The sequence below is a fragment of the Eleutherodactylus coqui genome, chromosome 6 (assembly GCF_035609145.1).
Source record: "Eleutherodactylus coqui strain aEleCoq1 chromosome 6, aEleCoq1.hap1, whole genome shotgun sequence".
NCBI classification, from domain to species: Eukaryota; Metazoa; Chordata; class Amphibia; order Anura; family Eleutherodactylidae; genus Eleutherodactylus; species Eleutherodactylus coqui.
The window spans coordinates 172,290,567-172,316,657 of NC_089842.1; the positions used below are offsets into that span (position 1 = coordinate 172,290,567).

The following is a 26,091-nucleotide window of genomic DNA, read 5'->3' on the forward strand; positions in this document are numbered from 1 at the left end:
AATCACATGTTGCCACAATCCATATAGAATTTTTAGTGAACTGATGAGCTGCTTTGCCCAGAGCTCTGGTCTTTCCCTACATTTAAAAGGCCCATTGCACAAACGGTAAACCCAATTGTCACAAATAAAAAATAACCTGTAATACACTCATTTAAAATCCATGATGCTAAATTAATATGTACGGAATGCAATTGCTAAATCCAGTGACTGCCTGCCATGTGACTGGCCCCTGAATGCCACCTCATTACTTTGGCAATGTATACAAGCTTGGGTGAATAATATTTTAGTTTATTATTCTTAGTCATTTGGAGTAGGTCAGGACTAATTATTTGTGGGTGGGTTAAAGAAAGTCGTATAAACTCTGTTTCCTATATTTAATATGTTAAATATAGTATGTAGTTTTAAAAGGGCTCTGTAATTTAAATTAAAAAAGAGTTTTAATCCCTTAAGAACAAGGGTGCTTTGGTCCTCAACAACCAGACACTTTAGAGATTTTACCCACGTGGTGCTTTTAATGCCCTATTTTTTCAGCTACCAAAATCATTTTTGCTGGGGTTTTTCTGTCGCATATAGGGCTATTTTTTAATATCTCCCCATCCCCCTGTTTACTTTCAATACAAGTGAAAAGCTTGGAAGAAAAAAAAAAAAAAAAAGTTTATTTTAGCGTAAAAATACAAATTTTAAAAATAAAAAGTACAAGAATGTGTTCCTCATTTTGTTTGACATTTTGATATATAATTTACTATAGTCAATGGATTACAGGATGCATATGGTGATGTTTTGGTTGGCATTTGTGGGTCATTTGCTTTTGTGTGTATATTTTGATTTTTTTGCTGTATTTTTTTTTATCTTGTTTTTTAACATTCATGTCCCTATTATGTCATATAAGACCTCTGGGAGTCGATTAGTTATTTTTTGCTTATTTTACACTTTTCTACTGGGGCATCCATGGAAGCCCCAAGTTACAGGGGAAAACATCCCCTGTAGTCACCAACAGAGCTGATCTGGGTCTGCAGTGGTCACCCGGTGGTCACGTGATGGCCGGGTCAAACAGCGGAAGGGACACTTTCACTTTCTTTACTACATAGTGTTCATTGAGTGCTATGTAGCCTGTAAAGGAGAAGGCAGAAGCGGTTAAAAAGCGGTCTTCAGCTGTGACTAACAGTCATAGACCCGACCTGCTCCTGTTACATTGCAGGAGCTTTAATTCTGCAACATATTTTTTCTATTGGCCGGGATTGAAGCCTAGGACTAACGCCATAAGTTTACGGTGCTTGGTCCTTAAGGGGTTACAGGAAAGTAATTCTATTTGATGAAAAATTTATTACATTTGTTGTCATGGTAATTTCAGTCTGAGGGTGCATTTCCAAGGGCGAGGGAGATATCGCTCAGAGAAACTTGGACAGATCTTGAGCTTGTAAAATTGCGATGTTCACTAAGAATGCATGGTGATTTGAGAGAAAATACATATATGGGCATTAATGGTCACCCTCCTTCACTCCCTGTTCTCCATCTTAACTCTTTTACAAGAGACTGACATCAATTGACTGCAGGCAGTAAAAAGCAAATTTGAAGGAAGGGAACCCCCTAGTAAGCAGCATTTTAAAGTGCTTTATCAGTACAAAAACAATTTTAGGTAAAGTGATTGCGCTTTGGTAGTTATCACATAAGCATAGGGTGTGTGAAAAGTCAGTGATCATTTGAAGATGGCCATTCAAATCAAGTTTTTCAAAAGTGAAAGGATCACACAGAAACAGACTATAGACACCTTCGGAAAGGTAACTTTTTCCACTTAAATGCATATATTTTAAGCTGAGAATTTTTGTAATGGGGTTTAGTTAAAAATTTAAGCAGGACAACTATTGTATGAATAGTCGCTCAAAATAGTTACATAGAGTACCAGTGACTATTTTAGTGAGCTGAAATGGCAGTAGTTACACGGAACTACTGTCGCTTCATTTGGGACATTAGTAGTTCCATGTGAAGCCATCCTTAGACTGAAGTCTATATACAGTAATATATAGAAACAGCATATTTTTTAATTAAACTGTATTACAAAAAAATAAATAAAAATTGTAAGCCCAAAATACATGCATTGAAAAATAAAAAAATTGCCTCCTAAACGATGTACATAGCCTTTAAAAAAATATTCTAAGGCCTCCTGTCCACGGGCGTAGCGGGATCCTGGGGCGGATATCTCCCGCGGGAGCTGCCGCCCAGGAACAGGAGCCGGCGCCGAATCTCCACTGGTCAGCTTATCTGACAGAAAGGCTGACCGCGGAGAATCACGGCAATTCGCAGTATGCTATTGAAAGTTTCAGGCAGCGTGATTTGAAAGATTTACGGCCGGCAAAATCACGTCCATGGACAGGGGGCCTAACACTAGCATCAACATTAATAGAACAGTCATATGACAAAACAATCTGGAGCACTATGTCTGCAGCGTGAATTCTCCCCAGATTACAAATCTTTACAATTTTCTTAAATTTTGTATCCTTCCCTAAATATGTTGTAGTTTAATTTAAAAGGGGGTTTACAGCTGATGAGCTGCCTACTTTAACTGTGACTGATGGTTTGGCTGCACCTAGCAGCACAAATACGTATGGTGCTGTGTAAACTAAGACAAAGACAAAACTCTAACTTTGTTCACAATCCCTTGTAATGTCTCACTCCATGATCTGCATACGGATGTCATCAGAAGCCAAATATGCATATATCCAGTATACATCTTCCATTACTACTTGCGTTGCTTACTTTTATTAGTAAGTTAATGGCTTAAAACGATTGTTCTTCATCTGCACTCGAAGCACAAGTTCCGAGAGTTGAATGCCATGTACACTTACATGGTTGCTGTATGGACATGCTGGAGAATACAGCAGCTCTGCCTATAATCAGGGATACCTCTGTCATTATCTGATGTTTTACTAAAGGTCCATTTAGACAACGATTATCACTCAAAAGCCATCTTTTGAGCGATAATCGTTGTGTGTAAATGTGCCCGTCTTTCAGTTTTCTGCCGAACGACTGTTTTCAGTTCTGTTTAAAAACCATCGTTCGGCAGAACAGCTAATAAGCAGGACCGCACGCTGTGCCTGCAATTCGTGGTGCTCCATTCAAGTGAATTGTGGGCCAATTGCAGCTTCCATGTAGCTGGAAGAACTGTGGGAAAACAAAAAAATGCTGCAGCCCCTGAATTCTCAAGATCAGTGTGGGTCCCAAAGGTTGGATCCCACCAACCATAAAGAGATGGCATATCCTAGCAATACGCCATCAGTTTGTGAGATCAGAATACTCCTTTAAATCAACAGTACCTTGTGGACAAATTCCACAAGAAGCTCTGTGTCCAATGTGCCTAGACATTTGCTACTGACCCAGATTTTCTGATGCCTGTGAAAGTCCTCATTGAATTAGTAATGAAAAGAAAAAAAAAAAAACAATATTGAAGTGGTATAAGCTAGCTCTTAACTTTACAGAGCTTTCTACACCTCAGTTTTTAATTGTACTTCAAAGTTTGAAATATCACATAACATAAAATGCAAAGCGGAGATATTTGAGAGCATTGAAAGCCACAAGGCAGCAATGCCACAACCACCACATACTATAACTGCCCGAACTATTCTTAAAATTTTTTTACATTTTTTTTTAACAAAACATTTGTAACCAGATTTCTTGCTCTAAAAGATTGTCAAAGTAAAAAAACTTAAAGGGGTTGTCCCGCGGCAGCAAGTGGGGTTATACACTTCTGTATGGCCATATTAATGCACTTTGTAATATACATCGTGCATTAACTATTTACCTCCTCCGATGCTGGCGTCCCCGTCTCCATGGCGCCGACTAAAGCTGCCTTCTCCTTCCATTAGACGCGCTTGCGCTGTGCGGTCTTCTGCTCTGTTGAATGGGGCCGCTCCGGCGTGCTCGCGCCGGAGAGCTGGTCTGCGCATGCGCAGAAGACATGTGCGGCGCGAGCAAGCCGGAGCGGCCCCATTCAACAGAGCAGAAGACCGCACAGCGCAAGCGCGTCTAATGGAAGGAGAAGGCAGCTTTAGTCGGCGCCATGGAGACGGGGACGCCAGCACCGGAGGAGGTAAGTGTATAACTTCTGTATGGCTCATATTTAATGCACGATGTAAATTACAAAGTGCATTAATATGGCCATACAGAAGTGCTTAACCCCACTTGCTGCCGCGGGACAACCCCTTTAATTTAAATTTAAACCTTAAATGTAATATCTATAGTGCACCATTTTCTGGCCCTTTGCTGTTTTGATTGATTGCCATGGGATCCTTAGATACGACTATGTATGTGCTGCAAATTTATTTTTTCCTTATACATGTATAAAAGAAACTAAAATAAATGGTTACTAAACTTCATAAATACAATTCAGAATACATGTAAATATCTAGCATAGATTAAACAAATGCATTTCCACAAAAACCTGGATGCAGTCAGGAAACATCCATTGTTTACACTGCTTGAGGCAACTAGATAACAGAAAAGGGTGAATAATATAAAGAAAGTATGCAATGTTACTTTTCTTATACTTTTCATAAACAGCTAGATAAATGGTTTATCCAAGATTTTTTTTGCTTTTAAAATTTCCCAGGAGATAGAGAGGTTATTTGATCATTAATTTGGCACCAGCGTTGTGTTTAAGACTTTTGCATAGGTCCAGAGAGCCGCTTTCCCAAGAGGTGCACAGGGCAGACTGAATGGGAGGCTGCGGGTATAAGTTGCAGGTGTGCAAGAAGTCTACTTCTCTCCTGTAGTCTCCAATACTTTACTGCTCTGTCCGTGTACTCTAGGGCACTCACTCAGATTTAATATGTCAACCTACTCTAAAAAGTTGGTTACACGTGTACATGATGTATAACACTATTGGTCCATTTTAAGACTTGTATACTGTGTTGTAACCACTCTCCCCACACTTGCCAGCATACACAAAACAGCATCATGTAAGGAAATGTACATGAGGACTGAGCAGTGTAGGTGCGATTCTAACTGCTGTAATGAAAACAAAGATCTGGTACCGTGTTAGCCAGTAGAGCAAAATGTGATTGTTCTCAGCAAGAGAAACGACGTAATCTTGTAGATATGATACCTTTTAATGGCTAACAAAAATACATGATGTAATAATAGCGAGCTTCCGAACCGACGCAGGGTTCTTCTTCAGGCTTAAATGGATTGGACCTGAAGAGGCATGCATATTTATACACACTTATAATATACATACTTATGACAAGGCACAGATATGGATGTGATTGGTTCGCACTTAAAAGGAAAATTCCTTTTACACAGGATTGAGTATCGCTGGATTGCTCAGTGTGGCTAGCAGGGGGTGGGGGTGGGGGGCAGCTGGAGGAGTGCTCTCTCCCGCCCCTTTCCATTCATTGTATGGAGCCATGCAGTACTGACCCACTGCTGTTTACACTGAATGATCGTTGCTCAGGATTTTAAGCATTCTTAACACTGAATGACTGGATAATTCTCGTCCATTCAGTTTATGTACGCTTTTACATTGGACTATTATGGTTCAAACCCCCCGAGGGAGTGCAGTGTTTTGAACGACCAGAACGATCGTCCTCCTGTGTAAAAGGGCCTTTAGAAGAAATGGAGACCCTCTAAAAAGCAGTAGTTTATGTAATTTTAGGTAAACAAAGCAAATTGCACTTTTGCTAGTTATCGCATTAACTTTTCAACAAATGTGTGCTAGCCACATTTGAAAGCCACTGACCCTTTAAGAAATCAGACATTCCCTTCAACAAAAATAAAAATAATCTCATCACTTCAGTGTTGGCTTTGGCCAGCCATGAACTTGCATAGAAGTTTTAGCATACTCAATCGCCTGGTGGAATTGAACACAGTTTTCCACATGGATTCCACCTCAAATATTTGCAGAGGTCTGAGGCTATTCTATCGTAGATTTAGCCCCATTAATAGGCAAATTCCACATGTGGATTTTGCCCATTAACAGGGCTAGATCCATATGCAGATCTGCAGCAGAATAGTCACAAAATCTTACTGTGCGTGTAATATACTTGGGTGGGTGGGTGGTTGGGTGGGGTTTTTTTCTACAATTAAAACATCTTGACAAACATCTCATGCACAGATCAAAAATATGACCTTAGCTTTATGAACAAAGCCAATTGCTTATTGCAGTCAACCCCAAAAATACAAGGAGAAGGTTCCGTAGGTGAAAAAGCCTCCGCTTGAAAACTAAGCAATAATGTACTACAGAAGCTTAAAAGGGGTATTCCAGTAATATCGGTTTATCCCCTATCCATGGGATAGGTGAACTGCCTGATCCCAAAAACTGGGACCACCGCCACTTAACAGAACTTGGGTCCCTTGTCCACTTGTGCGACTGGCAACAAATGGAACAGCAGTGCATATGCTCAACCCCTACTTCATTCATATAAATGGGAATGCCAGATAACGCAGAGTTTTAGCGCTCAAACTATCTCCAGCAGTCCCATGGATATAAATGAAGCAGTGGTTGAGCATGTATGCTGCTGCTCTAGTCAAAGCCGGTCACAAAGGATCTCTCTTCTTATGATCGGTGGGATTAACAGCAGTCAAAGACCACCTTAGATACTTAACCCCCTATTCTATGGAAAGGGGCTAAGCTCCTATTACTAGAATACCCCTTTAATCTTGACAGATTAATGAGTGATTAAACCAACAGCAACTAGTGAGCCAGATAGGGGTTGTGTGCTATTGGTGGGTTTTAGATGTCAAACTATTTTATACATCTAGATTTTGAGCAGTTATTCTTGGCTTTCAGGGAGAATAGTCTACATTATTTTCTCTGCATCTTTATGTTTTATTGGCATACAATCTCCTGTGAATCTAATTTTTTAATCAAATATGCAATTGTACATTCAAACTAATTTGATTGTGGGGAGAAAATCTTCTGTAACACTACTGGGTCATTCCAGGACAAAATCACCCATCATGGGGTCAGTTTACCGCAGGTTGCCGATAACCATCAAAGATTATAGTTCATATAATATTTTTCATAACACTGTAATTCCCATACAAGTTAGGCCGCCTGCAGACAAGCGGGTCGGATCCGGCGGCGAGAATTCTCGCCACGGGACCCGACCCGAGAGCCTGCAGGGACGAGCACGTCCTCACCCGCGCCCGGCGGCCCTGGCTCTTTCATGCGCCGGCTACCGGCGCATGCGCAGACCGGAGCCGGTGGCGGGGGTGAGTGATGTTTCTGTGCGAGGCTCTGCGAGCCCCACACAGAAATAGGACATGCCGCGGTTTGTTTGCCGCGCGACATTTCGCGCGGCCAAACCGCGGCCGTCTGCATAGGAGTGCGTATTGTAATGCACTCCTATGCAGGCTTTCAGTGGCGGAAATCCCACGGGAAATCCCGCCGCGGGATTTCCGCCCGTGTGCAGGCGGCCTTAAAGAAGAATAAGAAAAGGAAAAAAAAAATTGGGGGTGGGGGGGGGGGGGGGGTGGGAGGGGAGTGAGAACAGGGAAACTGAGCCCCTCCAAAGAGAAATTGGAAAAAAGAAATATATACACCCACACACATACCCCATACATTGAAATTTTAGGTTGGCATTCTTTGTATTTTTTGAGAGAGAAAAAATTCTTAATTGGGACCAACTCTACAAATAACCATTTTAGTGGTATCAAGTATGACCAAATACACTTAAATAGGCTTCATATCATGAATTGGGTGATAAACCTGCTTTTGAATATACAAACGTTCAGCTAAACAATCAATGAATTCCTATGCCAACTGGCCATTTGAGGAAAGGGTCAAGAGAAACACAGTTTTAAGCATGCTGCTTGACCATGCTAAAGATTAGTACCTGCACAGAGTTAGGATAAATCGAAATAAATTTATATAAAAAAAATAAATCTCAAGCACCTAGAAGTTTTCATTTTGCTGCAAAACTCGGCATCAAATTACATCTCAGGCAGATATGCAAGTGATCAGAGTTGGGGCGTGATTAGATGAAAAGTCTTACAACTGAGGCCCTATGAGTACGTTTACACATAGCGGAAATGTTGCAAAATTTCCACAGCTGAAGATTCCGCATCCACCTCCGAATTCACTGTCAGTACTCCCCAACATCTAATGTACTGTAGTGAGCAGATTGACTGTGTATTGGATGCAGAAATGCTGTCGAAATTCTGCAGCATTTCTACTACCGTATGTGCAAATGTACACCAAAAGTGGTTCCACCTTTGGCCTATAATATGCTATCAAAGGCTACTTATGTGTAGTGGACCTCTTTTTCCGCTTGTATAGTTACTTGTTGACCACTAAACACCTATATTACACAATCCAAGAAATTTAACACAGTTAACAGAGTTTGAATGGGGGTGCATTATTGGAATGCAAGAAGCTGGATGCTCGTATTGACAAATTGCCCACCACACAGGCTGTTCTGACAAGACTGTTAGGAGGTGTTGGGACCAGTGAATGTGTGAGGGCATGCACACGAAGCGACCGGGCTCAGGTCACCCTCGACAGATCACCAGTAGAGGACCATCTGATTGTCAAACCAGTGCGAGCAGCTCCAACTGTTTCGTTGTCCATCAATCAGGCAAGTGGCACCATCATTACAGGCCCTTGTGTCTATCGGAACCATTTCAAGGTACTTGGCTGAAAGACATTGGGTCTCATGGAACCCATCATCGCCTGAGTTTGCAGTGGTGTTGTGAATGACAAAACAGGACTGCTACGGAGTGGAACTGGGTTGACTTCAACGACAAATCCAGGTTAAGTTTGGGCACCGACGACGGCAGTGTTTGTGTCTGGAGATGTAGGAGTGAGCACCAGCTGTATGGTCATGATTTAAGAACCAGTTACCTGTTTGACCACACAGCTCTGAGCAATTTTTGACCAAAAAAAAAAAGTATGATACCTTTGCTTCACCTTCCCTATTCACCAGATTTCACTCTTTGCAACTTTTTTTTTTTTTTTTTTTTACAAGTGCTTTGAGCAGTGGAAAAGAAAAGAAAAACGTTCATAGCTGCACATTGTTAGAATGAATTTGCCTTCAGAAAATAGACAAAACAACTTGTTGAAAAATAAAGAGTTGCTCAGTTCCACTTTAAAAAAAAAAAACCAAAAAAAACCCTTTGTTCCAATTTTACTTGTATTGGAATTACAAAAAATCTACAAAGAGAATAACACCTTGCAAATCCTCCTATACCAATAGTTTCCAAGATATGAATTGTCAAAAATTAGGGTCATCGGTGACCTTCAGAAAAATTAACCCCCGTTTTTCTTTACCCCATGACCTGAAGGTTCTAAAAATTAAGATTTTTATATACATTCTGGTAATTATTAACTGTGCAAAGTTTTGTGAATAAAAACACAGACGGCTGGGCGTTACCCCTTGGGTCATTTTCATTGATTTGTCCTGGAATGACTCTTCTGACCTATTTTGCATCTAGGTTACAAACCAATAAAAATTAAATTCCTAGGTTTAAAGCAGATGATTGCCTTAAACACCCACCATCAAAACCTTAGACAGGCTTCCTGACAAACTTATAACAGTGTACCATCTGAAGTTCCTGAATTGGGGATTCCCTCTATTAAAAACACAGAATTCCTAATATATAATTCTTTTGCTTGTCTTTTTTTTCTTTTTTTTAATGGGGGAAGTTATTCAATTTGTACAAGTCTTGTGGCTCAAAAAAAAAGCTGCTAAGTTTGGCGCACGTCATTTGTGCTAAAACTTATGAAACTTCTGTTTTCTCAACCTTTGAACATTCGAGTGAAACAGTGGACGGGTTATGATCTGATATGTTGGATATTTTTGGTTGCGGCTTGGTGCAATTTCTGTTCTTTATGAAATCTGTCACAAATACCAAACTGGCACCGATAAGCATGTGCCATCGAACAGCAAGTTGCTCATCAGTCCAATATTTAAAATCACTTACGTATGTCATCTTGTGCATTGTTACAACAATGACAGCTTATAATATCGCCAAAGCAGTTGGATGGCCACCATTACAAGGAGTTGTACAAGCAGTGTTCTCCTATAAAAATGTACTTTCTGGGGCTGTGAGTAGTGTCTGCCAACAGTGTCTAGCCTGTGCTTTTGCCTGAAAGAATACTAGGCAGACAGAAACTGCCATGATCTCTTATTAATGACATGTGATGTGATAATAAGCATCTTTGTTAGTCCTAGGTGGATAATTGTGTACACCCACACACAGTTGCACTAACATGACACAATGTTCATAAAACTGAGTGCAAATTTGCAGTAACAAACCCTACTAAAAAAGACAAAAACCTATGCCCTATAACATGCTTCTCTTATATTATGAAACTACACCCAGCTGTCCATTGCTAGGAGTAGGAACTTAGCAATGTAATTATAAAATGCTCACTGGAATGAAGACATTACAAAGCATGCTACAGTGCTTTTATATAAAACATAGCATTGTTGTTTTAAATCCCAATGATCAATGCCAATTTTGACATTTAGATATCAAGTCAATAAACAAAGTTACTGCAAAAAAAGTACATACTAAAACATATGGCGTTATTTGTTATTCCCCCAAAGCTATTGATTTGAAAAACCACAAATGTAAACTGTGATTTGTTTACCTGCATATACAATTATGCAGCTTTCCATTAGGAACTTGCCCGACATATTCAGTTTATTTTAAAAGAATATGTGTTTTTAGTAAAAAGTAACATTTTCAAAATTCTAAGAATGGTGTCAGTAGAGAAAGCTCACATCATATAGACTGCAGTGAGCTGTGACTGGCACTTGAAGGCATATTTAACAAAAACTATTAGGTTACTTATTTTGGTTAAAAGATCCACCTTCTACTCTGCTTTCCAGGTACTTGTCCAATTCTGCTTCTCTTTTCACTGCCTCAGGTGATACTTTTGGAGCACTTGGAAAACAGATCAGTATGACACTCATGTTGTCTCGGCTTCCCTAAAAGGGAAAATAAAAATGTTAGAAGTCTAAAAGAGATAAAATAAACACCAAACTTTGTTTAAAGCTGGACTACAGCATGCACCTTGATACCATTCTCATCGACATCCACAGCATGTACACAAAAAGCCCTTTTGAAAAAAATTAAAAAGTGCAAAAAGACTTCATTAGCAGTTTAGATTAAAAAGCTTAAGTAACTACAGAAATTACACTTAATATTTGCTTAACCATTTCATGATCTGCATTACAGATCATATTCTGTCGTTCTGTTATATACCAACTGTCAAAAAAAATAAAAACCTTTGTTTTTTTTACATTTTTCGGGTGACATGGGGGTATGTTTTTTGCAGGACGAGTTCTATTTTTCAAAAGCACCATGTAACAGAACATATTTTGTATTGGAAGCCTTAATTTTTTTAACGCTGGCTGCCCACGGGTGAGTTGTCACTGCGAGTTCCGCGGTGATAAATCGGGGACCTCGCATGACAAGCTTTCTATAAGCCAACTATGAAAAGCTCAGTCCGACGTCCACCAGCGGAGAATCAGAGAATCTCCACTCGCTTGATTCAAATCGCAGCATGCTGCAATTTTCCGTGGAGACCTGTCAGTTCTCCCCCCTGGGGCAAAATACAGCTAGCTATATTCCACCTCGGCCATGGACAGGCAGCCTAAGTGGGGGGGGGGGGGGGGGGGACTGAATTGCACCATTGGATGATAGGGTATTAAAAGCATTCATAGTGCAGCAAAGATTACACGTTATGTTTATTCTGTGGGTCAGTACGAAAACAGGAATATTAAGTTTACAGAGTTTTTCAATAAAGTAGAACTTAAAAAATTGCTTTCTGTCATCGGAAAGAAGGTGAAGGAACTAGGAGTACAGGTGGTCTTCTCATCCATCCTCCTAGTGGAAAGACAAAAGCAAAGCAAAAAAATTCAGCAGGAAAGTAGAGGAGCAAGAGACACCGATCACAAAAAGAGAAATATGTCATATGCATCATGGAAACTTGCAAGAATGATACACAGGCTTGGAATAAAAGGCTTAAAGGATACAACTTATTTATAAGAAACAGACCTAAAATAAAGGGGAAGAGGTATTCCGTTGTAGGTTAGGAAAACATTCATCTCCAGAGATTCAAGCTTCAGAGCATGGGAGTTCTGTAGAAACTGTTTGGGTAGGAATACAAGGAGAGAACAGAAAGGACACTGTTGTAGGCATTTACTATAGGGCGCCTGGACAAGCAGAAGATATTGATGAACTCTTTCTACATCAGATGGCCAAGTTTTCAAAAAAGCATGATATATAGTGATTATGGGAGATTTTAACTATCCAGACATTTGTTGGGAATCTCTCTCGTAAAAGTAATGGATCCAACAAATTCTTATTCAGTCTTGCTGAAAACGTTATCTTCCAATGGGTAGAAGAGAAAACAAGGGGATTTGCTATCTTGGACCTTATTCTTACCAACAGGGAGGTAATGGGTGAGGACGTAAGGGTGGCTGGGACCTTAGGAGGCAGTGATCATGCTATCCTTAAAATTTGGACAAAAATGGGATGAAGACTTGAGAAAACTCAGACCTCAAGGTTGGATTTCAAAAAGGGAGGTCAAAGATGCTATTGGATGCTTACAAGATAAAAACGCTGAATTGGTTAAGAATGAGGTTGAGAAGGCCAAAGTTTACATTTCTATTTTGTATCCGTTTTCTCTTAGAAATTAGATAGATCATCAACTGATACTGTGCTATTGGGGGAATAAAAGAATGCAGGTTATCTGTAAGCAGAAAGATGGTGAGGGAACACTTGGCTAACTTAAATGAATTCAAGTCTCAAGATCCAGATGAATTACATCCTAGGATACTAAAAGCAGCAGCAGAGGTAATTGCTGAACCACTTGCCATAATCTTTGAAAATTCCTGGAGAACAGGAAAACCTCCGAAGATTGGAAAAGGGCTATGTTGTCCCCATCTTCAAAAAAGGGAAGGTGGTGGATCCAGGAAACTACAGGCCAGTGAGCCTGGCTTCTATACCAGGAAAGATGTTTGAACAAATTATTAAACAGCATGTATGCAAGTACTTGGATAAAAATGGAGTAATTAACCAGAGCCAGCATGGGTTTGTAACAAACAAGTCATGCCAGACTAATCTAATTTCCTTCTACAATGGTATCACAGACTGATCAGGAAAATGCGGTGGATATAGTATATCTTGACTTTAGAAAAGCATTTGACAAAGTATCTCATACCATACTTATTGAAAAAAAATGACCAAATATGGGATTGACAAGAAAACTGTTAGGCCTTAGTCAGACGGGCGTTTTTTCGCGCGATTTGCGGATCGCATGACGGATGCGCATCCGCAAATCGCATGACCGGTGCCCGAAAATCTGCTCCTAGCCGCGTTTCATTAGAAACGGGCCGGAGCTGTCCAGCGCATTGCATTCAATGGAGCCGGCAATTCAGCCGGCTCCATTGAAAGCAATGCGCTGCGGGCGAGTGTGGGATGAATTGTCGGGAAGGGCTTAAATATATAATTCATCCAGAAAAGTGTTAAAATAAAAAAAGTATATATATATATATATACACATATATACTCACCTTGTCCCAGCAGCTGGAGTTCAGCGCAGCCGGCCTGTAGTGGGTGTGAAGGGGGTGAGAGTCAGACCTGCCCCCTGATTGGCTCAGCGCTGAGCCAATCAGAGGCAGGTCTCACTCACACCCATTCATGAATGGGTGTGAGTGAGACCTGCCTCTGACTGGCTCAGTGCTGAGTAAATGGGTGTGAGTGAGACCTGCCTTTGATTGGCTCAGCGCTGAGCCAATCAGGGCAGGTCTGACTCACACCCCCTTCACACCCACTGCAGGCCAGCCGCGCTGAACTCCGGCTGCCGGGACAAGGTGAGTATATATATTTTTTTTATTGTAACACATTTCTGGATGAATTGCAGCGAAGGGCTTATATATTTAAGCCCTTCCCGACAATTCATCCCGTGCACTCCGGCAGCCCATTGCTTTCAATGGAGCCGGCTGTATTGCCGGCTCCATTGAATTCAATGGGCAAACATTGCTCTTCTCTGCCACAGCTGTTACAGCTGTGGCAGAGAAGAATGATTTGTCTTCTATATGTTCTCAATGGGGTCGGCGCTGCTGCCGCCAGCCCCATTGAGCGCATATAGAGAAGAGAACAGGAATCGCAGATCGGTGCGATCTGCAATTTCTGTTCTATAATTTATCGGACGAGCGCATAAAAAGCGCTCATGTGTCCGATACCATTGCAAAGCAATGGTTTAAAAAAAAAAAAAAAAAAAGCCGGACGCATGCGCAAATCGGGCGAAAAAACGCCCAGCTGACTGAGGCCTTAGGTGGATTCACAAAACACTGAGTGATTGTACTCAAAGAGTGGTCATAAATGGCTGCACATACAAGTGGAACAATGTATCAAGTGGGGTACCACAAAGCTCTGTCCTATGCCCAGTGGTGTTCATTTTTATAAATTGATCTGTGAGGAGGGAATTGATGGGAAACTGATTAAATTTGCCAACAACACGAAGCTAGGAGGGGAGGGAGAGAATTCAAAAAGATCTAAAAAAGTTTGAACAGTGGGCAGCGATTAACAGAATGTTATTTAACAAGGAAAATTGCAAAGTCCTACATCTGGGCAAGGAAAAAGAAAAGAAAAAAAAAACACATACAGAATGGGAGGAATTGGGGTATATGGCAGCACATGTGAAAAAGACTTGGGTATACTAAGATCATAGACTGAACATGAGTTAACAATGTGATGCAGCAGCCAGAAAGGCCAACACAATTCTGGGGTGTATTAAGAGAAGCATAGAGTATAGATCAAGTGAGGTCATTATGGCCCTCTACTCTTCCTTAGTCAGACCTCATCTGGTATACTCTGTCTAGTTCTGGACACCCCACTTTAAAAAAAAAGACAGACAAACTGGAGCAAGTTCAGAGAAGAGTTACCAAAGATGGTGAGCAGTCTGAAAATCATGTCCTATGAGGAACGGTTCAAAGATCTGGGAATGTTTAGCTTGCAAAAAAGAAGGCCGAGATGAGACTTAATAGCTGTCTACAAATATCAGAAGGGTTGTCACTGCAGAGGGATCAGCCCTATTCTCATTTGCACAACGAAAGGCTAGAAGTAATGGGATGAAACTGAAAGTGAGGAGACACAAATTAGATATTAGAAAAAGCTTTCTGACAGTGAGGGTGATCAATGAGCGGAACAGGTTACCACAGGAGGTGGCGAGCTCTCCTTCAATGAAGTGTTCAAACAGAGGCAGGACAAATATCTATCTAGGATGATTTAGTGAATCCTGCACTGAACAGGGAGTTGGATCCGATGACCCTGGAGGTCCCTTCCAACTACAGCCTTCTAATATCTTTTGACCCCCATTTGTATTTTATAACTTTTATATTTTTTCTATTGATGGGACTGTTAGGCCTCGTTTTTGCCTGGCATTTAGTAGTTTGTATTGGTACCATTTCAGGAACATATAACTCTGATAGCTTATTTAATTTTTTTCTTGGAGACTGACCCAAAAAGCTCAATTCTGCCATTGTGTTTCCCCCCCCCCCCCCCCCCCCCAGAGTTAATCATGCAGGATTACAGTGTGATATTTTAATAAACTGAATCTCTTTGGATGTACCGACATTAAATTTTTTTAATGCAAAACTTGAAAAAGATTTTTTTTTTACTTATTTTTTTCCTACAGGGCAATTGAACTTGAGATTGTTTGATTGCTTTTAAAGTATAATGTAATAGTATGGTATTGCATTATACTGTATTTTAAAAGGCAAACGAACATGGCAGCTATGGGGGCCTTGAGATGTTTCCAGGCTGCAATATCACCTAGACAGCAAACGCACAGTCTTATCACAGGGACCATTTTGGACATTTAAAACCCAATCATGACATTTAAATGCTGCTGTAAAAACTGACAGCAGAATTTAAAGTGTTAATAGCCACGATCAGCGTTCTTTCTGATCACGGCTGTTGCAGACAGGTGTCGACTATCAAAGACAACAGATACCGCCAAGTATGGAGTGCGTTCGGCTTCCCAGCCCGCTTTATACACAGCATGTGCCGTGGAAAGCCATCTACGTTCTAAATAGATGTAGTATTTGCAATTAGGAAGTAAATTGTCATGTGTCAAAGGGGTTACTTTTTTTATGTATATTTTTTATTTGTACTTTCACCACTTTTCTAATTTAACAAATAGTGTTGCAGCCCCCCTTGAGTCTGAGTCTGAAGGGGTTACTTTAATAAGCATTTTCTCCCGTAGCCCTTTTGTACATTAAAGTAACTGTATCCACACAGAATCATGTAATTTGAAGCACTATTTTTCAGCGTGACTTGTCACTTTAAAACTGACGACACATGCGCAACTGGAGTTAGAGTTGTGCTCTGCTACCACAATGCTGCTGGAGGGGCCACATCTACGCACATTGCGTCTGGCCTAGTGTTTTAGCATCTGAAAGGTGTCATCATCTAGAAGCCTGTTCCAGCGAAAACAGACTTGTCAACCATGTAGACACACTATGCTAATTTATTTTTTATTATCCATGAATAGGTCACCCATATGGAGAAGTAGTTTGTTTATTTTCTGCAGCATAGCACACAGCTAATATACAGCTGTATACAGTTGGCATTCTTTTGATGAATCAGTTTTGTTTTCAGTGAACTGCAATAATTTTACCTTTTTTAACTCCGACTGAAGCAAACTTATCTCCCTCTGTGTGGATCCTTCTGACAAGTTGGCAGTCTCAAAAAGCAGTGACCATTTAAATCTGTTAGGGCAGCCATGCCCCCAACACCTTTCTGTAAACCTGGTATCAGCAGTGTAAATTCCATTTGCTTTTTTCTTTCATTCTTTTAATTAGGGTTCACGCCCTATATTCGGCTTTCACACAATTTTTTACAAAAATAGCTTCGAACATGCCCCTCATAAATGTTCAAAACCACCTTTAGGCGAATTCACTAAGGCCCAATGTCCACGAGCAAAACAGAATTAGGAAATCTGCGCGGTTGTCCCGCACACATGATCCGCGTCCATGGAGAATCATTGGACACCCGCAGGTAATTAACTACCTGCGGATGTCATTTTTCCCTGCCACGTGCGGGAAAGCACCCGAGGCATGATCCATTTTGTGCAGTTTTCTCGCACGGACGGCTCTCGTGGCTTCCATTGAAGCCTATGGAAGCCGTCCAGTCCTGCAGCTGTATTTTTTCACTGACTGATTCTGGCTCTATATTTGCTGGCAAACACTGCCACATTCTACTTGTGCCTTGTAGAAAGCATACAAGAGCAGGAAGCTAGATCCCACAGGCAATAGGCCGCCTACATGTGGCTTCCTGACAGAAGTGGCGATACTGCAGAGAGCTGCTGCAGTTACTACTGGGGGAAAACCGTTCTACTGTAAGTCCTTGTGGCGAGAGAGGTGAGAGTATTTCTGTCTCACAATGCATACTACAACTAAGTGTTATATCGTCTTCATAGTGCTTCAAGACCTGGGTAAGTTTTGTTGATGCTTGCCAACACAAGTCATTACAAATATAAGGTACCTTTGATGTAGAAGTTCACTGAACAGGGCATAACAGAAGGCTAGAAGGTCGAAGGTTGTGTTGGAGTAATAGAAATCCTGCTGTTCAAATATCTCAATGATAATCACACGGTCCATAGATCAGGCAAACAAAATGTTCCTCTGAACGTTTGTGCCGTGTAGAAGGACCCTAAAGCAACTACAGTTGTCCATGCACATCACACAAGCCTACAGATATCTAATCACATTAAGAAATGTAATATAGAGCCATGTTTGTCAACATGGAAGACATACAATACCTTGTACAAGCAGGTGTCAACTATTTCATTGCATACTTTTTCAAGGTCATCAGTAACTTCAAGTCTGGATCTTACAAAATCGCATAACTCTTCATTTCCCATGACATCCCATATGCCATCGCATGCAAGAATTATGAACTGGTCATCATCTTCTGATCGCTCTATTTCATAAACTTCAGGTTCTGGTGAAACAAGCTGCTCTGTAGGGCCTTTTCCATGGACGCATTTGTAGTCAAAGTCACCTAGAGCCCTTGAAACCGCAAGAGACCCGTTTACACGTTGAATCATTACAGAGCCACCAGCATTCTGTATACGCTCCTTTTCAAGGGGATTACTTGGTTTGTGATCCTGGGTGAAGAAATGAACTTTCTTGCTTCTACAGAGTAAGCCTCTGGAGTCTCCACAGTTGATAAAATAAATGTGATGTGGCGAGAGCATAACACCCACAGCTGTTGACCCACTTCTATCAGCACCATGTTTCTTCTCCGAAATAACTCTCATATGTTCATCAATTTGAAGAAAACCTGTTCTGATTCCGCTTTTTACACTTTCCACAGACAGCTGTCCATCAGTCCCTTTGAAGTCTTGGTTGCTTGTAATGTGATCAAGCAAATGCTCACAGCAGTATTTGGCAACCTGGGAACCAGCATGACCATCATATACAGCAAAGAAAGACCATCCATCAAGTCCATTTGGCAAACCAATCACAGCTGTATGTGCATCTTCCATTTCAACCCTCCAACCTTGCATGCTACTTAGCCCATAACGCAATCCGTTTCCGTGCCCTTGGGCATTATGCTTTTCCATCTTTGGCTTGTCTAAAAACGCCCCCATTGTCTTTAAATTTTATTTAATTCTGTAAAAGGAAAGAGGGTTAAAAAGAAAAAAAAAAGTTCAATATCTGTAGCTGCCAAAAACAAATGTACAAGTTATAAAATGCATAAAAAAAACATAAGTGAGCACATCAAATACAAATTTCATGGCAAATCAATGTATGTAGTTTAACCTTGTAAGGTCAAGGACACAAGCTTGTACCTCCTGCCAAGAATGCTTTTTTTCCTGTCTATTAATACCACCTCCACATAATAGACACAAACTCCTCAGGAGGCAGCTGTAATCACAGAATAAGACATGGTCTCAAGTTTGTGGATAAAACTCAAATTTTGAGCCCTTTATTAATTTAAATAATCTCAGCAACCTGATTTAAACAGTTATGGCGAGGATTACCAAACTACAGTAGGAATCACTGTTTGCATTTAGCTTCCTGTGTAGCAGGGATTCATGAAGTCTGATTGGTGAGAAGGTACACAGGCTCAAAACCAAAATTCTGCGAATGTTGCACTGTAGGAGCTACTGCAAACGGGAAGCAACCTGTACCTTGTGTCTGCTGCTCTGAACCCTAAACATTGGGGCTATACTAATAAAGATGATTCTTCTTCCCCGTGCAGCCGCCGCTCTCACATATCAGTGCTTGTATGATTATATTCTGGCGCTCTAACTGGTCATGAAGTTCAACACTGATGTTATGGTATATTTAAAAAAAAACAAAAACACTTATACAGAAGAAAGTATTGATATAAAAAGTTCTGCTAAATTGTAGAGCAAGTTTCTTGCATAAGGCAAATGGGATAATCATCTGCAATAAACTTCTAATGTTGCTCTTGGTCAGAACAAAGCTAGGGGAAAAAAACAAAGTTTGCATCATATACTGTGCATACAAGAGTCACAGCGTCTAAGTTTTACTTTGTATGCCATGATTTTGCTCAAAACTAACTTGATAATCAGGGATTTGAGATAAATTTTTTTTCATGGCCTTTACATTAAAGGAGATGTCCCGCGCCGAAACGGGTTTTTTTTTTTTAAACCCCCCCCCCGTTCGGCGCGAGACAACCCCGATGCAGGGGTTAAAAAAACCACCCGCACAGCGCTTACCTGAATCCCGGCGGTCCGGCGTCTTCATACTCACCTGCTGAAGATGGCCGCCGGGATCCTCTATCTTCATGGACCGCAGGGCTTCTGTGCGGTCCATTGCCGATTCCAGCCTCCTGATTGGCTGGAATCGGCACGTGACGGGGCGGAGCTACACGGAGCTACACGGAGCCCCATAGAGAAGAGGAGAAGACCCGGACTGCGCAAGCGCGGCTAATTTGGCCATCGGAGGGCGAAAATTAGTCGGCACCATGGAGACGAGGACGCCAGCAACGGAGCAGGTAAGTATAAAACTTTTTATAACTTCTGTATGGCTCATAATTAATGCACAATGTACATTACAAAGTGCATTATTATGGCCATACAGAAGTGTATAGACCCACTTGCTGCCTCGGGACATCTCCTTTAAGTCATTGCTATGCTGATGATCAAAAAAAACTATGCTCAGATGAAAACATACTATTAGTGGATCTTGAGGAATAACTAGTGTTTATATTCCTACGACTCATGAGACAGGTCCTTCCAGCTACCCTCAAAGATGCCCTCAAATAGACAGGCCTTTCAGGTGACAAATGTGCTATACCTAATTAAACAGATTGTTTAGCTGCTGAAGGAAAAAAAGGAGAACATCCCAGTTCAGTGTCCACTCTAGGAAGCAAATTTTATTGTAGAATAGTGAAAAATAACTATCCAAAACTTGAGAGAAGCTCAATAAAAAAATTTTTTTTTAAAAAGTTGATTCAACAACTCTAGTTCATGAGTCCTATCAGGACATACAGACAATACAAGAAGTCAAACCCTTCCGTCGATCAGGGCGACCATTAAAAACTAGCTAGCTAGGTTCATTATATCGGAAGTTATTCATTAGAATAAAGGCCCATGTACACGCAACGATTATCGCTCAAAAGCCATCATTTGAGCGATAATCGTTGTGTGCAAATGCTCCCATCTTTCACTCTTCGGTTGAACAATGATTTTTAGGTGAGCATAAAATCCATTGTTCATTCAGAGAGAAGATAACAGACCACATGTTGTGTTTGCTGTCCATGGTGCTGTATTCTCCATGGGAGCGCCGATTACATTGTATTCAGCTTGCAGCCCTGTGACAGAAAAAAGGAGCTGATTGCAGAGAACAGACCACCTGCTGTTCCTTGCATACAGCTCTGGAGGCTCATTTACATGCAAATGAAGGCGATAAGCTGCTAATGGACATTAGTGTCCATTAACGGTTTATGCAAAACAATCTTTTGAACGATTATCTTTGTGTGTAAATGGGCCTCAAGTGACCATGCACACTTCCTGTGCATGGTCTTGGCAACTCCAGATAAGACAACCCCTTTAAGAAGTATCTCAAAAAGATCAAGATCAGTGTTGAGACCACCATAAGAAGATAGGAATTCAATATCATAATCCGGAGTTCACCTAAAGTTTTCTTTGCACAGACCTGAGGCTCAGTGGTTAGCACTGTTGCTTTGCAACACTAGGGTCTTAGGTTCAAATACGACTAAGGACTAACACCCCACTCCCAAGGGGTAATCCCCCATCTGAGCCATTTATGGCATATCACACATATACGTATACTAAAATTGTCTGCCAAAACTCCAGATTCTAGTTAAAAAGCAGGTCCCCTTCCACCTTAAGTAGTACACCACACCATGCATGCAGTTCTCTCTATTGTAGACAATGGGTGTTTCCGTAACACAGCATTTCACAACCCCTATAAATTAAATGCTATGCTGTAAGCATAGATAAATAGATAACACATATAATCCTTTCTGGAATGCCAAATAGGAGTCATGGGACTCCAGACTCCTGATATTTGGGAGAAACAGAGCTAGTGACAGAGTAAACCGTCAGTTATCTGTCTGTCCCCACTACCGAGCTGTGTGCCATCTATAACATGAAACTTACATGTAAGCAGGCACACAGACAAATATTTGTGTTCAGATGGTTGGGGGCGGAACAGAATGGCATCTCAGGCCGCATGTACCCTAGGATAGCGGGTTGCGGACTTGTGGCCTAAAGTGATTTTTTATCTTGTTTTGCTAAAGAAAACAGAATACATAGTTTTGAAAAAACAAACTGTTGGTATGTATGAGATATAACAATTAGCCAAAATACTATTACATGACCCTGATTGAGGTTGCTTACACACAGGGAGGCGAGATGCTTTTACATGGAACCCAGCGAGAATCTGCATGGCCGAATGAGGATTTGTTCAGGTATAAAAACTGAACAATGATCGGCCAGTGTAAACAGGCAGTCGTTCATCTATGAATAACTACCGGTTTACTGAGTGGAGGCGAAGAACTGGAACAATCCCGGCTGGCTCCTCCATTTACTCAGTCGTTCAGTTTCTGCATGCAGAAGACTGAACAATGTAGCGTTCCATGTAAACAGGCAGTCAATCACTTATGAACAACTGCCTGCTTACCGAGAGTGGAGGTGAGGGGGAACTGCGCCCGCTCCACCTCCATTCACTCAGTAATGCTTGTTGCTGTGTTAAAAAAAAAAAAGATAAATAGATTACACTGTGCAGCAAATTTTAAAAAACTTTTCAGAGACAAAAGTAATTGAGATGTTTCTGTAAAAATAAAACATGCTGATTACACTGGAAATACTAATAGCTAGAATGTCTCATTTTCCAGTTATTTAACCCCTTAGTGTACGAGCTTTTTTTTTCCGTTTTAAAAAATCATAACTCCTTTATTTATCCATTGACGTCGTTGTATGAGGGCTTGTTTTTTGTTGGACGAGTTGTATTTTTCAATGGTGCTATTTAATGTACCATATAATGTACTGATAAAATTTTAAGTAAGGTTCTCAGTAGAGTAAAATGAAAAAAAAAAAACCACAACATTTCGCCATCTTTCAGTGCGTCTTGTTTCGACTGCCCACAAACTGCAACAAAAATGACATGATTACTTTATTCTATGGGTCAGTACAATTACAATACCAAACTAATGTATGGTTTTTTTTGCTCCACCACTTGTATTTTTTTCAAAGACATTTAATTTCTAATTATTTTCTGCGCGCAATAAGTTTTTATTTTTCCGTCCACATAGCTATGCAACGGCTCATTTCTTGCAAGACGTTCTGTTTGCGTTAGTGCCATTTTGGAATATATACGACTTTTTGATCGCTTTTCATTGTATTTTTTTCTTGGAAACAGAATGACCCAAAAAATCATATAAAATTTATTTTTTCCCCAGACAACCTTCACCGTGTGGGGTAAATGCATTACTTTGCTAGATCGGACTTTTACGGATGCACCGATCGTAAACATGTTTTTGATTCTTTTTTTTAGTCTACCCAATGACCTGTAAAAACACAGTTCATGAATTACAACTTACTGGTGGATGATCCACAGTGTTTACGCCATGTGTTATGTGATATAAACCTACCCTTATAGTATTCAGTCAGCACGTGGTGTGTAACAGCGATTGTGAAACAGTTGCGCAATCACTTTTGTTATTCTTTTTATTAAGCAAGGTTAATGGCGAGCCGACTGGATTAATTGTATAGGCAGATTTCCAAAAAATACAATACAACGGCAATTGGATTACATTATTCACCATAACTGGAAAACCTTATGTGGCAGAAAAAAAACAGATATCATATCTGAATTCAGCGCACTAAAGTTACTATTAGCCGCCTATCTGCTTATTGGTTACAAAAATTGTATTGCACAGTGTAATCGTTGGAACAACCTGTAAGGCATCTGTTGCAGACAGATCGTCCCATGTAAAAGCACCCTCGCTCTTCTTCCTTCCCTTCCTTCTCCCCCACTAATAATCATACTACAATAAAACCTCTATCTTATGGGCTAAGAAATTATACTAAACAAAAGAAAAACCCACTTTAGGCCAGCTGCACACAACTGGGTAAGATTCCGCATGCAGGAGCCAGCAGCGGGATCCAACCCTGTGCACAGCAGTCGTAACTCTCATTCAGCCACATGGCTCACCGTCGGGCATGCACAGTACAGATATATATTTTCTTTTAGGCCTCATGTCCACGGGCAAAATATGATTTAAGATCCGCAGCGGATCTCCCGCACGCGGATCCGCATCCCATAGGGATGCATTGACCACCCGCGGGTAGATAAATACCCGCGGATGGTCAATAAAAGGGATTTTAAAAAAAATGGAGCATGAAAAAATCTGGACCATGCTCCATTTTCGTGCGGGTCTCCCGCGGGGACGGCTCCCGCGGGCTTCTATTGAAGCCTATGGAAGCCGTCCGGATCCGCGGGAGACCTAAAATAGGAATTTAAAAGAATTACTCATCCGGCGCGGGCGGGGAAAGCCTTCTCTTCCTCACGGCCGGTTCTTTCTTGCTTCAGCTCGGCGGATGTGCCCGGCGCATGCGCGCGGCACGTCGCCGACGTGCCGCCGGCGTGACGAAGTCATCCGCCGGCCGGAAAAGAAGATCCGGCCGTGAGGAAGAGAAGGCTTTCCCCGCCCGCTACGGATAGGTAAATGCTTTTAAATTCTTATTTTCAGCGCTCATGTCCGCGGGGCAGGAGGGACCCGCTGCAGATTCTACATGGAGAATCTGCAGCGGATCTTATTTTCCCCGTGGACATGAGGCCTTAAACTTTTTTTTCTTGCGCCATCGCCTAGTAATGAAGCAGAATGCGAGATCTTTCCACAATGTCAATTGCGGAAGGGCTGCGCGTTGGACGGCTTCCATTGACTTCAATGGAAGCAGTCCGTGCTAAACCGCTCAAAAAAAAAAAAAAAAAAAAAAGAGCATGCTGCAATTTTTCCTCCGAAAGCGGGGGAAAAAAATTGCTACAGATTTCTGTTTGTGTGCAGGAAAAAGCACTTTTCCGTAGCATGCTATGGAAGGTATTTGCTGTGGAACCAGGAGGCGGACGCCTTCCAGTTTACAATGCGTTACCTTTTGAAGGGAACTTCTCACATGCCCACAGCACAACAAACTTAAGGCCTATTTACACACAACGATTATCGCTAAAAATTTGTTCAAACAGCCGGAAGTGAGCGATAATCGATACGTGTAAAAGTGAAACTATCGCTCACTTGTTGTGGGCCGTTGTTTAAGCTGACTTTTCTGCAAGTTTGAACGACCTTAGTAGCACTCCCTAGATCGCTGGCTTCCCGTGCTCTGTGAAAGCTCCCCGCAAAGCGCTTCCCATAGGAAGCGCTGAGCGAGAAGCTTGTGAGCCACCGGTAGGACTTTCAATTTGAATGCACTACACGAGCACTGACAACCTTAACGGTGACAACACCGCTCATGCAGTCACTGAAACGACTGCCGGCCCATGTAAAAGGGCCTCAAGTTGTGGTGCTGTTGCAGGACGTGACCGGCAGCAGCAAATTCGGCGGTTTCATGGCTAAGATGAGAAACCAGTCTCTCTGATCAGACCATGAAATGCTGAGATGGGACAACCTCTTTAAATGTCTGTCAGTAAGTTGACAGCCAACACCTGCCATGTATGGAGCAGGTTTGGCTCCTAAGTCCGCCTTATTTAATCCACGCAGAATAGGGTTAGTTTACAGCATTTAATATAGCCCTAAATAAAACAGGTAAAAAGTGCACATAGAATGTACTGAATCTAAATCATATCAGCGAACCTACTGCAGCACCTTCATTGTAATGCTTGGCCTTTTTTTGTCACAGAAAAAAAATTCTATGTGTGTCCTACTAAAATGTGGGAGCCCTTCTAATGGAGCTGGTCATACTACCCTTCTGTCCCCATCAAGTTGTGCTTGAATACCCCAGACTGAACACAGACAGAATGAACGATAAGACTTTCATTGCTCAAAAGGAGACCAATGGAATTTATGTGCTAATTTTTAATTTTGTCATTGATTTCAACAAGGGGGAATAAAAATCTGCCATGTTTTTTTTTTTTCTTAATAGTTTTGGAGGGCCACTCTAGCGAAAACGCATTTTTCCATTACTGTACCCCTCACCTGATTGCCTGTCAAACGCTGGACATCTACGTACATTGCACTCACTTCCATGCAATGCACCTTCCTCTAAGCCTGGGTTCACACAGGGCGGATTTGCTGCGGTTGTGCCGCGGATTGCCGCTGCATTATCCGCACTGCGGCAAAAGCGCTGTGTTTGCAGTGCAATGCAGCACAAATGAGTTTTGCAAAAAAGCTGTTCACAGGGTCGATTTTTTCCGCACAGCCGCAGTGCGGAAATGCAACTACGTCGCGGTTTTCAAAGATGCAGCATGTCCATTCTTCTGTCTTTTCCGCAGAGTTTTTTGTCCATAGACCTCTATGGACGCAGCTAAATCCGCACCAAAATACGCTGCAAAAAGTAAAAACCACTTGCGGATTTTTCCACAAGAAAATCTGCAGGAAAATCCGCAAGCCAAAATTAACCTTTGAAGTGGTTTTGCCGCAGAA

The 26,091-nt window shown here is 41.3% G+C and overlaps 1 protein-coding gene across 1 annotated transcript in view; it reads right to left on the reverse strand.

Annotated features, from left to right (window-relative positions):
• The window catches only part of PPM1A (protein phosphatase, Mg2+/Mn2+ dependent 1A), a 43,223-nt gene that overhangs the window by 11,780 nt on the left and 5,352 nt on the right, over positions 1-26,091 (reverse strand). Inside the window, exons 2-3 of the mRNA XM_066608210.1 lie at positions 17,774-18,629; positions 10,811-10,928 (exon numbers count right to left, since the gene is read on the reverse strand). Of these exons, the coding sequence (XP_066464307.1) occupies positions 10,811-10,928; positions 17,774-18,607 (952 nt within the window). The 5' untranslated portion in view covers positions 18,608-18,629. The remainder of the gene's footprint in view (positions 1-10,810; positions 10,929-17,773; positions 18,630-26,091) is intronic.